General features: G+C 51.1%; 1 protein-coding gene across 1 annotated transcript in view; it reads right to left on the bottom strand.

Annotated features, from left to right (window-relative positions):
• Window positions 1-3198: 3198 nt before the first annotated feature.
• The window catches only part of Crok (crooked), a 34746-nt gene continuing 24285 nt past the window's right edge, over window positions 3199-13659 (bottom strand). Inside the window, exon 3 of the mRNA XM_076829384.1 lies at window positions 3199-3218. Within this exon, the coding sequence (XP_076685499.1) occupies window positions 3214-3218 (5 nt within the window). The 3' untranslated portion in view covers window positions 3199-3213. The remainder of the gene's footprint in view (window positions 3219-13659) is intronic.

Genomic DNA, 13659 nt, shown 5'->3' with positions numbered 1-13659 from the left:
TAGTTTCACAGTTTCCAGGTCCCAAGATATAGTTCCTCGGGCCCTAATTTTCCAAGCTCTGAAGGCTTCAATATCTTCACACATTGATGTCCAAAATTTCTATGTATATATGTGCTTTCTATTCGATAATAATTCAGAGTTGTCTGAATAGGAGTGAGTAAAATTTTCTTAATAAGTCTTGGAAGATGTTCCATCGCCGGTGTAGGTAGGTTATAGGTTGAGTTACTTTAAGGGCGAGCACCAGGTATCTTGGAACTTCGACTTCTTCATAATACGTAACTTCAACGTGAAAGGAACATAGCGGGGAGGGGCTCCCATCCTTTTCACTGGCGACTGAATTTAATATTAACGAGCGCATCGTACCGAATTAAAGGTACACGCTGCTTCTCTCGCTACCCTTAATTATTCAAGCTGAATGTCTTGCACTCCGTATTCTTTAATTTCTATTTCTCCTGGCCAGCTCTGTTCCCTACTTCTTACCCCTCCGCGGAACGAAAGTTTCGGCCCGATGCACAGTGCGGAAATTTCGCGATCTTATGGCCGAAATCACAAAAATAAAATTTTCAATTCGACAAAATAAATGCAAATGTCAATTGAAGAACTAATATGACTATCAAAGGTCCCTGGTAGGGCCTTGTTATTATCGGACGATAGAGTTTTATTATTATCTAGTAAAAATTCCTAGGAATACTTTCGTAGAAACGAATATCTTTCACACCCCCAACTGCCATGAATAGTTGAACGCGGCCCGTTTCACATCCACGTAGTCGACTCGACAAAACTCTCCCCTACCAGTCACCACGATTAACCTTTCGCCGACAAGTCCCTGAATCCCCCATCCGAGGATCCGTTCAATTTCGCGTGAAACGAGACAGGAAGCGAACAGTTTGCGCGACAAAGTGGTACGTTCGTCCCAAAGCGGAACTCTTCGACTCGAAATCCCTCTGCCATTCCCGTCCCGGCTCCCTCGGCAACTAGCCCGACGGCTTTCGAAGAAGAGCGTGCTCCGCCGAGGCGAAAGTCGGGAGAGCGAGAGACCAGGGCGACTGATTAGCGCTGGAATCATGGGCATTGTTCCCCACGGGTGAAAGGCGACGAGCCAGTCGTCGCGGAGGGCGACGCTAGTTTCCAGAACGGCGAGAAATACCGGGAATATCTTCGTATCCGGGTATTGGTTGGAAGGTAAGGCAGTCGCGAGCTCAAAGAGGGTGGCGGGACTCGAAGAGAGACGCGGTGTTTCGCCAGGGCGGAGGGGTGGGCCCGGAGGGTGGTTTGTAGGGTTCGTTCGTCGAGTAATTAGCGACGGTGGCAGGGGGAACGGTTTATTAGCGCGGAAAGCAGCGAACACTGCTCGGGTAAATATTCTCGCACGACTCCGCGCGGGGGCGGCTGGGAACAGGGGGTGGGTTTCCGTCAGGTATCCAGCTATGCGCGCGCGAGTAATAATAGACGCGCATCGTGTCGTGGATTCTAGTATCCCTCGCTGCTACCAATGCACCTAAACGGAGTGTGAAGGGCAATTATGGACGCAGATGCTCGCGAAAGCAACGCGATAAGGAAGCAATCGCGTTCCGACAGCGACCCTTGCGTTCCGCTTCGTAGAAAGGAGAGAAATAATTCTTGTAACGCGCGTTTCTTGAGCCATCCATGAAGTGTGACGCTAGGCGACGTCTTTTTTAATTCATTTATAGGGTTTGAGAGAAGAAAGAAACGACACAAGATGTATCTAAGTTCATCGAACTACTTACTCGTCTTAAAGAAGTACCAGAGTACCCGTGCCAGGAAAATCTCAAGGATTTTAATTAGATTACACGACACTCGATCTGCAGGAGACCTGCGTCACGGGACACGTCCAAGGATGAGCACGATGTAATCTGATTTTTCTCAAAGCCGTATGAAATTACTACCCGTACCGACGGGGTCTGATATGCAAGTAAGATGAATCACGCAATTACCAAGCCCTTTGTTCGGACCAGCGGCTCTCTGTTTCCACAGTGAGACATTCCATTATGCAGATGTGGCGGGAAACGTCGTTTAAAGTAGACTACAAGGCACTTGTTGCCCGGCGAAATTTTTTTTGCCCGTCCCTTGGAGGCCTCCTGGCCGCTTAAAGACAAGTAAAAGTTCATCATAAAACCACCCTTGTTTCGCGAACGCCATTCCACGTCGGGGAGCTTGGACGTCCTCGGAGCCCGCGGTGTCCGTGTGCACTCGTGAATAATAAACGTCCGAGGGAAACTCTTTGCCGAAGATCAGCCTCGAAGCGGGAGTTATGCTAGCCATTCGCCGTCGTATGGGGGAACGGTCGATGAATTCGCGCGACTTGCGAGGTGGAAACGGGCTCTCTCCGCGCCAGTTCGTGGCGCGAAACTTTTTGTCATACGGCCGAGCATCCCACCATTCGCCGTTATTGCGACTCCGGCGAACTCTTGATCCCTCTCGGCTAACCTGAAGTTACCAGCGATAACTGTCCCCCTCTGTTTCAATCGTTGCCAGTCGGGGTAGCGCGAAAAAGCACGGCTTCACCCCCTGCACTTCGGACACCCATACCGCGTAAGTTTCGAGAACCGCTCGAGTGTCCGTATCCCGTTTGGCTCGAGGGCTCTGTAAACAGCGCGATGGAAACGGCCGCCCTATGGAAACGAAAATGGTCTCCAGGGGCCAAGGAGATCGGCGGCCAGTTATGGCGACGAAGGCACGAGATGAACGGAAAGGATAACACGCGGGGGATTGAATTAACAGAGCGCCGAGGGAAATTGATCAAAGCAACGAACACGAGACCCTTGCATCGAAGGGAGAACATTCCCGGATCGAGAGACGTTCCGAGTCTTTGTTCGAGCACGGCTTAAGGATTCTCAGAAGCATTTTGTTCCACCGAGGACGGAGGGAAAGTTTTATTTCGACAATGAGGAATATCCGCGAGAATTCACACCGATTTTGGTAGAACTTTGAATGTTCGTCGAATGGTAAAAGTTGGGGACAGGAATCTGTTCTCAGCTGTGGAAAATCAAGGCTCCCTGGTCATTCCAGGAAAAAGTTATTTCCAAGATTCATTATTACGTGCCCTTCTCGAGTCCTCCACGGGGCAATTCGTGCCTAACGATGACCAAGGCTTTGAAACAATCTGAATACTTGAAAAGAGGAACTTTGACTCACCCTTTCACCCCATCGCGACGCCAGGCTTCCGCTTCCTCCGTTGAACACTCAGGCCATTCAATCTGCAACAAAGGGAGGGAAAACGATCAAACTTCAGGTTACACGTGTCACTGGTAACTTGTATTATAAAAACCACCCCCTAGGAACGTGCGCTGCATGGAATTCGTCAGCTTGCGCCCCGAGAAATGGAAACGAACCAGGGTGAGCGTTAGAAGCCCGATCCGCGAAAGGGTGAATTTCATGAAAGAAGGGTAAATTCCTTCTCCCGTGGCCCCCTGGGCCAGGGAATGATGGCGGGAAGCTCGGATGAATTTTACATGAATCCGTTTTCCCGGTGGGCCGCGAGTGACGAAGTTAATCGTCGCAAAAAGAACTTCGCCGCTCGACCGGCTCGTTAAAAGAAACGCTGGGGGTGGTGCCACCCCCCTCGACGTTTCACCTCCTCCCGTCCAGCCCCTCCTCCATCGCCGCGATTCGATTTTATTTCGCGTCCTCGAGCCTAACCAAGTGGCGAGGGTGGAAGTCCTCCGTCGACCCCTCTGGCACCCTCGAAACCACCCCCTACAACGGGCACGTTCGGCCTCGCCGCCAAAGGGAGCAAATAAAAGGATTTCCAAGTTTCCGCCAGGTAGAAGTTCTACCCCACGGTGGCCTCCCTTCGGGGCAGCGTTCCCTGCAACCCTCCTTCCGCTGCTTTCTACCACCGCCTTCGGTATCTCGTCCAACGACTCGATGAAAGAATGGTAAATTCTACCTGCCACCCCAGTTCGCGATATCGATCTGACCTCGGTTCGTTATCGTCCACGTTTAAACGCCCGCGGACGGCTGTGCGTCGAGTTAAGGGAAAAGGAACAACGAGTCGTTGAGCTTTGTAGCGTGATGCGCTTTCATCCAACTGTTTCGTAGCGTTTCATATTTTTCTTTCTTCCCCTCTGTAGGGAGGATTCTTTTTCTCGTGCTTCTGTTATGGTAGACAAGGGGAGCTTCGCTTATTCCTGCATCGAATAGTGCAGCTATATCGATCAGATATCCATGAATTCTTTAATTAATTCGAATTCATTTATTTTCACCTCCAACAGACGCGCCACTTTTGTACAAGTGTAACTGTTAAATAATCACGATGAATTAATCGTCCTGCTCTTGCGACTTTGTTTTCGCAATGACGCGTTAACCGCCCCCTCCCCCCTCCACCCTCAGTTCCCGTGTTAATCACGGTGCACAGCAATCAGCCGTTATCATTTTTCCAATCAGCACGCAATTAGCAGGATTACGCGAGGATTCCTGCGCCAAGGGGTTACATTTCGGTATAATGGGATTTATTTAATTGCGTTCGCGCGCCACGGCCGGAACATCGTCGCGCACTTTTTTCCTCCTCGCGAGAATCGTCCGGGGCTGCGGTTTATTTTAGCGTTCAGCTTCTCCGCTTTTCCTCCTTTTTTTTTTCGGGAGAAATTTTAACGAGACACCAGCACGCGCTAACGATGCAATATGCATCCAATTACTTTCACACCTTGCTCCCCGTAATTGTTAATCTCGTTTGTATTTTACGCAATTAAATGTTTAAAACGGACGCTGGCGCAGATTTTTCACCGCCGCGAAGAATGCTGCTGTCCGCGGTCGTCGTGCAAAAGGTGGGCGCGCAGAGATTGCGTGAGAATCATCGGGATTGCGGGGCATAATAAAATAGACACAAATTGCTCACAGCGTGCATAGATGTTAGACGGAGTCGCGCAGTTGTTCGATACTCACGGAAACGGTTTTCGAGGGCGTGCAATATTAAGAGCCACCCCCTGTCGGTTCACCAACTCCCCCTCGGCTCGGAATTGAACCAGTCGAATTCATGAGACAACTTTCGTCGAACTTCCGGGGCGACGACAGACCTCGCGAAGTTTCGGCGCTAAGCTTTGAAATTCGCAATTGGAAAACTGTCGTTCTCCGTTTCCACCTCGTCCCCATCCCTTTTTTCTCCCACCACCCCTGCATTTTTCCCTCGCGAATACAACCCCTGCGAGCACCTTTTCCCCCCGGAATTGTTTAATTAAAATTTAACCTCCGCGTTCCCCATCGCGGTAGAAGGCCTCCTCGAACTGAGGCGATCTGCAGCATCCGAACTTTCGTTCCCGCCACACACGAGCATCAAGCGATGTTCTTTCAAGTTAAATAGATTCCCATGTTTTTTATATGAAGACACTTTACGCTGCGTCCAAATCCACCGAGGCTTCCTTGTTCCTCGATGGTGCCGACGTGGAATCCGTCCTTCAGTGACCAAGCGTGGACCTTCGTGTAGCTAACTTGATTTCCAACAGTGCCCATTCATCGATATATCAAGCGACAAACATGTGGGGGTCCGTGGAGGAGCTTTAGGAAGTTGGAAGTGGGAAAAACGAGGGCGATCAAGCAAGAGGGCAGAAGCATCGTCCCGAAGAATGGAAAAGCGCGTCTAATGGGCGAAGGGTGGCGCGAAACGAGCGTTATTCACGGCCGAACTAATCCGGAGAAACGAGGCCACGGGTCGATACCTCGATATTTAGAGTTATTGCCCGATCGCGGGAACTTCCGTTCTGGAGTTGTAATCGATGTAACACCGGCCTCTTTATTGCCACGGTCCATTAAGCGCCGCTACTTCTGTACACGCTTCAACGTCGCGACAAAGAGACAGCAAAAACCCTTCATATGGTGTCGCAATTACAGTCACTAAGAATGATCGTAGGTCATGTAATCTCGAGAACATCGAGATCCACAGTGCCGTGGTGACTAGACACTAGATTTCGGAATAGGCTTGAAAATAGGACATTCTATGTACTATTCACGTAAGTTAGAGGGATGATGTGGAAGCCTTGGAGTTCAAGGAAGCGAGGGCACACTTCCAGGGAGATCGAACTCCGCCGAGTTCAAGGTCAGAATATTAAGTTCAATGTTACGGCAGTTCGAAAGTTTAGCAAGTTCCGCGTTGCGTTGAGCCCTAGTTCGATCGGTTACAGAGTTCCATGCGAGCACTGAGTTGTTCTAATCTCGAATAAGTGGAGTAAGTGAATTAGCGTCTAGACTGGCGTTATCCCTCTAAGAGGTTCTTGGGGTGTTACGAATATAGGCGAAGTGTACGCAGGAACTAATGACAATTTCTGTAATTTCACATCCGTCTATTCAACACTGCCTAGATCCTCCCTCAGAATCTCCTCCACCGAAACCATGCTCGCGACGAAACAAAACCCCATCGATGCGCCAACGTCTACGCCCAGTAGGTACCGCAGAATTTTCTGCGCAATTACAAAGCCATCGCGGTTAAACACGCCCCGGAGAATAAGCCGGCCAGAGGCGGGTTCGTTTAAGGGAAAGCAATATCGCAAAAGCCCTCGTTCGAGTCGAAATCAAAAGAGATTCCAGGGCTACGGGGCGCACACAGGTCGGAGGAAATTGAGAAAAAATATCTCGTCGTTTCAACGTTCGAGTCCGTTTCTGCTTCCGCTATTTCCGGCCAGCGCAGGGTCGGCGAAGGGCGAGGCAGTGGCGAGAGGGTGCTCGCAACTGCAAGAGTGGCAAGCAGCCCGTCGTAATAGGGTTGCCCACTCGGTATTACGAATGTAATTTATTTTACTTCACCTGCGATCCTTATCGCAACGCCGGGCTTATTTAAACGGGCCTCGGGCCGATAAAAGGAAAAGAAGGGAATCCTGGGAGACCCTGCGTGTCTAAGCCACGTCCCCTAGTTTGAAACGCGTGCTCAATTCGAGTCCGCCCTCCCCCTGCGCGTGGCTTCGATCGCTGTTTGTTTAACACCACGCGACCGAATGTCAATCGGCGGAACCGGAGGTTCCGTGATCCCCGTCGAACCCTGTGTATCGCAGTCTAATTATAGTCGAATCGATTTTGGACGTAATAACGCCGTGATTAGTCACGTTGCTCCATTCTGGCCAGGCGATAACCATCCTGCGACCACCGTCCAATTATTGTGAGTACAGATGTAATGGCCCCCTCTATCTAGCCACCCCCTTACCCCCTGACGACAGACCATTTGTCCGTCTTACAGGTGTTTTATGACGAACCGTAGATCCTTTGCTACCCCAAAATCCACAATCCGACGTGTGCAGCACGCGACGTAGACTGCAATTGAGCTACCTCCAAGGATATCGAAGTTCCTCCGAATAATTTAGCATTCTTTCCCGTTGCTTACATTCTGTAATGCCATTTACTATTCCTGTCGTGGCAGAAGAGTACCCGTATTATGGCTTTCAATATAATCTCTCACTTAACCACTCTCCGTCGTTGGAAGCAGAGCGCGCGTCTGACCAAGCACGACCTCTACCACTTACAACCGCGGCCCGATCATCGCCGTCATGTAACTACTTCCCCCGGCAAACAGTGCCAAAGAGTGATTTATAGCCCGGCGTACGGCGGACTCGTTAATCACGTCGTTTTACGCGGACGATTAATTTCCACGCCCCTCGGCGACTTGTCTTCGAGATCCAGAAGAAAATTGCTCGCCCTTTAACGGAGTGGCGAGGAAGCATTACGGTAACAGGCCGGATAAAGACATCCACCGTCCGGTGGGTGGATGACTCGTGCATCGCGTGACCGGGTCCCCTGGATAGCCTGTGTCGTGCCACGTCCACGAAAGTACTACGTAACCAGACCACCTTTCTTTCTGTTTGCTTCCATCGAAGCGCGCAGGACACCGCCCGTCACGAGTAACACGCGAACAAAACTCTCGGAAGCACGGAGTCTAGGCGAGCGTGTTTAATACCTCTCTAATGATCGATGCACGCTGCCGTTCGCTATAAATGCTGCGACACCTACAGGAGCTTTAAAAAAAAAAAAGAAAAAAGGAGACTCGTACCGTGGAACGCGACAAAAGAAGTGTCGAGAGTGCGAAAGGAGCGGATGCAGCGTGAAAAAAAAAGAGAGACCATGGATGCATCGGAGATTAAACCGCGATATATAGAGCACCGTTCCATGCAGTGTCATACACTTGACGCGTGGAGAAAAAAAAGCATGTTACAGCGAAGGTGTGCGCCGTGACGTTAGAAGGGCGCCCCTTTTGCATCGACCCGCGACGGGGCTGGCGCCCGCATTTCCTGCTCGATGCAGGCTGCTTTTGCAATTCGAGCAGGTCGAGCGCTTTGAAAAACCGTGCAACCGGTCGAATCCCGTTCCCGGTGCACGTCCACCAAGTATCCGACGTCCGAGAGAAAATTCCTATTTACCGGCAAACAGCCGATAGCGAAGACCAATATTAGCGCGCGGCAAATATCGCCGGCGCTCCCAGCCACTGGCCATGAAAAGTCTTGATCCCTGTGGCCGATCCAGCCCGTTTGACTACGCGAGCCAGGGAAATTTCTCGTTTACCCGGGCCGCCGGTATATCGAAAATAGTTGACGCGAAATGGAAACTGCGACGGGCCCCCTGGAAAACGGATCGCGAGTAGCGCAATTCGCTGCATCTACAATCTAAGCGTTACCATATTTACATCGTGCGAAGAGATTACCAGAACTGGATTTCAGATAATGTCTCTTTTGCTGCCAGGATTCTACGAAGTTCGGCTGATTTAAAAACACAGCACTTCACCCCGCCAAATGCGCCCCCTTGTGCCATTAATTCGCCATAGGAGCAACGAGTACATAAGTCAGATAGTATCGAACAAGCAGCCTGTCTGCTAACCACGCGACCCCAGGTCCGCGGAGCGAAAACTGCTGATACACCGTAATAATAACAGAAGACATCAGGGTGGGTAGACGACCGGGGCGCGGTATAAATCACAAAGGGGAAACGCGCACGCAGGATATACCTGAGGGAGCGTGTCGCCGAGATAAAGCTCGTAGTGGATGGATTCATCGTCCATTGACACGAAAACGGGCTTACTTAAGGCAGCGCGAACGCGACACAAGCCCTGGCCAGATTGCATCTGCCCAGGGGGGGTCTAGCTAGACATCAACCACTGTACTACCACCATAACTACCAGTTACCAGGGAAAACGGCTTTCATCGCGGTGGCCCTCTCTTCCTCTGCCTCGATTCCATCTATTGCGAGCTGGCGCCCGCAGACGGCACAGACACCCCGGCGAATGGTGCGTGCCGCGTTTCGTGGGTGTGCGCTTTATGACGAGCCTCCAATCATGCGATGGAGATTATCTCGCCGCGGAGCAATTGCTCAGGGGTGTTCGACGAGGACACAGGCTGGAAGGGAGAACGGAGGCGATAACATTCAGGGCCAGGGCACGATAACGTAATATCGGTAATGGCTCGTTGGATCGGGGCTAACAACCCGTAAGAAACGATCCCCCTCGATCCGACACAGCCGCTGGTTGCCCCGTTCCGATTGATTCGAGACGCGTCAGCCTCCACCCCGCGCGATGAATAATGGGGAGCATTGTCGCGGTTAACGCGTACGCGCTAGGCTATCGACACCGATCCAGAACGATGCGGCTCCATTTTTCAGCTGGGTCGCTTCGCGGGGATAGACGAGCGGCGGTCACGCGATTGTAATTTTGGGTCGGAAGTGTTGGCGCACGAGGGCGAGTCGCGACCCTTTTCGTCTCGCTTTCCATCGTCGCGTCGGAACGTATCTCGATGTACCATTTCCTCTGATCTGCCGTGGCGGAAGCGTGGCGGGAAGACAGGTGCCAATGGTACTTATTGAGCAACTCTGGAGGGTAGTAAGGAAAATTGAAATGCTCGATGCTGGCATCACCGTGTATCTCCCTAAAACTTGGGACGCTGCTACCCTGAACGCTTCGTGCTCCTTCGAGCAGCTGTTATTTGTGCGCGGGTACCTTGCGCTTAATCTCGGCGGTTCTCGGAGACGAGAATTCCTCGTGATTGCCTCGTGACGAAAATTGGGGCCGCGTGACGAGGTAGCTTCGGCAAGCCCGCGACGCTTTTAGTGTCACAGATATTGACGACTTAATGGGACGCGAACAGGCCGCGGGAAATTCCATTACACGTCGCGATAATTATCAGCGTGCCCGGTGCTAGCAATAAATGAATAACGAAACACGTCTGGCCTTTCCTTTCGGCCAATAATCGATAACCTATTGGCGGTCTAGGAATATTAATTACCGCTCGATACGTGATCCATAGGTAGACCAGTGGCAGTGCAATCCAGCTGTGATGTAACAGGGTGTACGGTGTCTCTTGCAATTAGACCACGGATTTACTGTACTTTAACACGAATCGTTACACCTGCCAATTTGGCTAGTTTGAAATGCAATTTCTCTGTCATGGCACGCAGTTTTGCAGCTGGAATCGGGGTCAACCTGAATACCACCGCTCCAGGATTATAAATAGCGAGCCCTTTCCCCTATTTCATTTTCCTTACGCTTTGTGTGCCGCCTCTCTCCTTACGAAAACTTCTTTCTAAAACGCTGGGAAAGGTTTTTTTCAGTTTTATTCGCGGAGCAGGAGGGGATGAAAGGAAAGGGGACCGCCGCGCCGCTGAAACGGACGATTAAAGCGGAGTTTATAACCATGACGACGAGGATGTACTAAAAAAGGGGGACGCTCGAGGACGAAATGAATACCTGCTAGTGCTTTTATGAGGCTGATCGGTGATTAAGATTAATCTGAAGCGAGGGGAAGGGACATTATTGCTTGATTCAGGCAGGCCAGAACAGATATCTCATCCCTGGACTCACTGGCCTCCAAAACCTGAATTTATAAAGTGCTGTAAGCACCTCATAATTAAATACGACCAGTTGCAATTAACTCCCCGGCACCGAGCTAAAATTATCCGGATTACATTATTGACGGATCGTCGTCTCTCACCCAGCGGTCTCTCACGAGGAGATAGTACTTGGCATTACAGATTGAATCACTTTGGCATTAAGCATAACTCGAGTCTCTGTCGATCCATGCGCACACACGAGGATCACATCGATCCAAGGGCCGCGTTTGCATGCGCGCGTCAATGTTGACCATCAGCCTGTCTTGAGTAATTAGAACGGATGACCGGTCGTCTTCTTGCTGCGAGGCATAATGATTACTGATGCCTCGTCGGGGGAACTATGGATCGACCTTTGTCGGTTCGACGTTATTAAGAAATATAGAGACTGTAAGGATGAAACGTCCGGCAGTGTTACATTTTAAAGACTGAAAAACACTTTGACGATCTGTCTCAATTTCTGGGAGAATGTATTATGCAGCAGCGAGTTCTATACACTTATCATAGCCGGTGCAAGAAGACTGCACACAGATTCAGCTGCAGCGCACTTGAATAGATAGTTACAACGAAGATCATTGATGTAGATTGCGAACTGAAACTTGAGTAGTGCGACGCGAGTGTTCCTTCAGGCTTTTCAGGGCTCTCAAAGCAGAATTCTACAGGCTAGAATTCTAGTGTAAGGAACAAAGCGACGAAGGGCTACTATGGCACAGGATTCGCGCAGAAGCTTCCGTAGAATATTTGCACGAATAGAAAATATTTGCGCGGAGACGCCGCAGAGTTTCACATTTTGATATCACAATACATACCGACTGTTCGTGAAAAACCATTGACATTTCTTTACAGCGAAAGAAGACGAACGGAGGAGGATTCGACGAGCGCGAAGGTTAGCGAAGGTTTAACGGCCCACCGTGTAAATCAAGGACAGGGAGAAATGGCCCCGAAAGATGGCAGAATCGCGTTGTCGCGGTGTGAATCATAGGCGATACCCCCAAGGATATATCCTGGCGAAGCTTATTGCACGTCGTTACTCGCGACTGCCATCGTCATTACTCCCGCGAAATTCTATTATGCCGGTCGCGGGCTTATCAAATGCCAGCCCGTTAAAAAGAACGACGCCTCTGGCTTCCGTTCCCGACGAAATAGTCGAGCCCTCACAGACACCATCGCGAAGGTTGCATCAATGAGGTGGATTCCCAGCCCCTTGGCGAGGCACTTTCCTGGGGCCGGGCGAAGGCACGCGGGGGAGAGCTACAAGAGAGTCGAGGGTAAATGGTCTCCATTGTACTTTTAAACGCCCCTGCCGCACTGACTTCAACCAACCCTCCCGCGACCACCGCCGACATTCAACCTCCTTCAGCCGCCCCCCCCCCACCCCTCAGCTCGCCGCCCATCCAGTCCTTCGCGATTATTCAGCGATGACAAACGACTATCCCCCATCCAGCAGGGTCGCCTACATCCACCCTGCGGACGACTACTCCTGTTACCTGCAGCGATTCCAAATCCCTCTCGCCTCTCATCCTGCTCCCGAACTCTTAGCTGCCCTCCATCCAACCAACTCCTTATTTTTGTTCTCGCCCCCCTGCACCCCGCCCTTGCACCCGAGGAAGATAAATCGACGGGAGACGCGGTAAGTTGAGACGGCGGTACAAAGAGCGAGAACGGAGTGAGAAAAAAAGGCGCAAGGTAACGGAGAACTCGGCTGAAAGAGGAACCGCTGTTCCAGTCGCGGGGACAGAAGGTGCCAGTGATTAACACGTCCCCTTCGACCCTTCGTTCGCGCGATTTAAGGGTGGATTTCTGTCGTTTCGCAGTGGACGTCTTATTCGCGGTGCCACGATGCTTGGACATTAATCGCATCTACTTTTAAATTACTCGGTAGTAAAAACACGACACCCACGGCAAAGAACGGATCCACCGAATGGAGAGTTCCACCCCCAAAGGATGTTTATAGAGGCGCGCCGCGAAGAACGGCGGATTAAAACGGCACAAAAGCCAGGATGACAATGTTGTAAACCGCGCTCCCAACACGGAATACGAAGAAGCTCGCACGTGGTGAGAAGCACCACGCCACGATAACCCAGCAATTCCCTTATCATGCCCCGCACGGAGGGAAACACGTGTAAGGACGGTGCGCCACGGTGTTCCCCATTTTTCCGAAAACTGCTCCATTCCCATCGAGCATAATTCTCTGCCGCGGGAAGGCTGCGCGCTCCATGAAAATTTCCCAGCACCGGCACCGTCCTCCCAGCCCTGGGACAGCCAGATAAGCCGCCGCGCGGTGCCGATCGATATCGAACGACGAAGGATAACGGCACCGTTGGCACGTGCAATTTTCGCGGCCGCGAGTAGGTACACAGAAACGATCCAGCTTGTCCACCTATGCTAGATTCCCTGCAGAGATACGAGCAGCCGCGCCTACTTAATTGTAACGTTTAATCGCGGCGTGAGCTTCGCCGAGCAAACCCGGAGCCGGGGCGTTTCGCCCCGCGTTGCTCGTCCGTTGTCCCGTTACCGTAAATTAGCATTCGCTGGAAGGACACGACCGGACACGCTCGCCATACTTACGGATTCCAGCCCGACGTAATTGGTAGGTTATCTGAGCGCTAAAGCCCCCGCAGAAGATCGTTAGCTAGGGGAGACCGGGGCTGGTTGGCCCCAGGGGTAGGTTGACTAATTGTTAATAACTTTTCACCGACGTGTGCTCCACTGCGGAGCGATTTTCTGTAGAAACAAGTCGCTTCTACTATGTCATTTATTTGTTCCGGCATTACACGTTGCTTGGCAGTTATCAGCGTTTATCGAAAAATTGGCTATGTAAGTAAATACGTTTTCTTAAAGATTTTATGT

Source organism: Andrena cerasifolii, chromosome 16 (assembly GCF_050908995.1).
Source record: "Andrena cerasifolii isolate SP2316 chromosome 16, iyAndCera1_principal, whole genome shotgun sequence".
NCBI classification, from domain to species: domain Eukaryota; kingdom Metazoa; phylum Arthropoda; class Insecta; order Hymenoptera; family Andrenidae; genus Andrena; species Andrena cerasifolii.
Note: the sequence above shows the minus strand (reverse complement) of the source record. Positions and strands in the feature narration are given on the sequence as shown.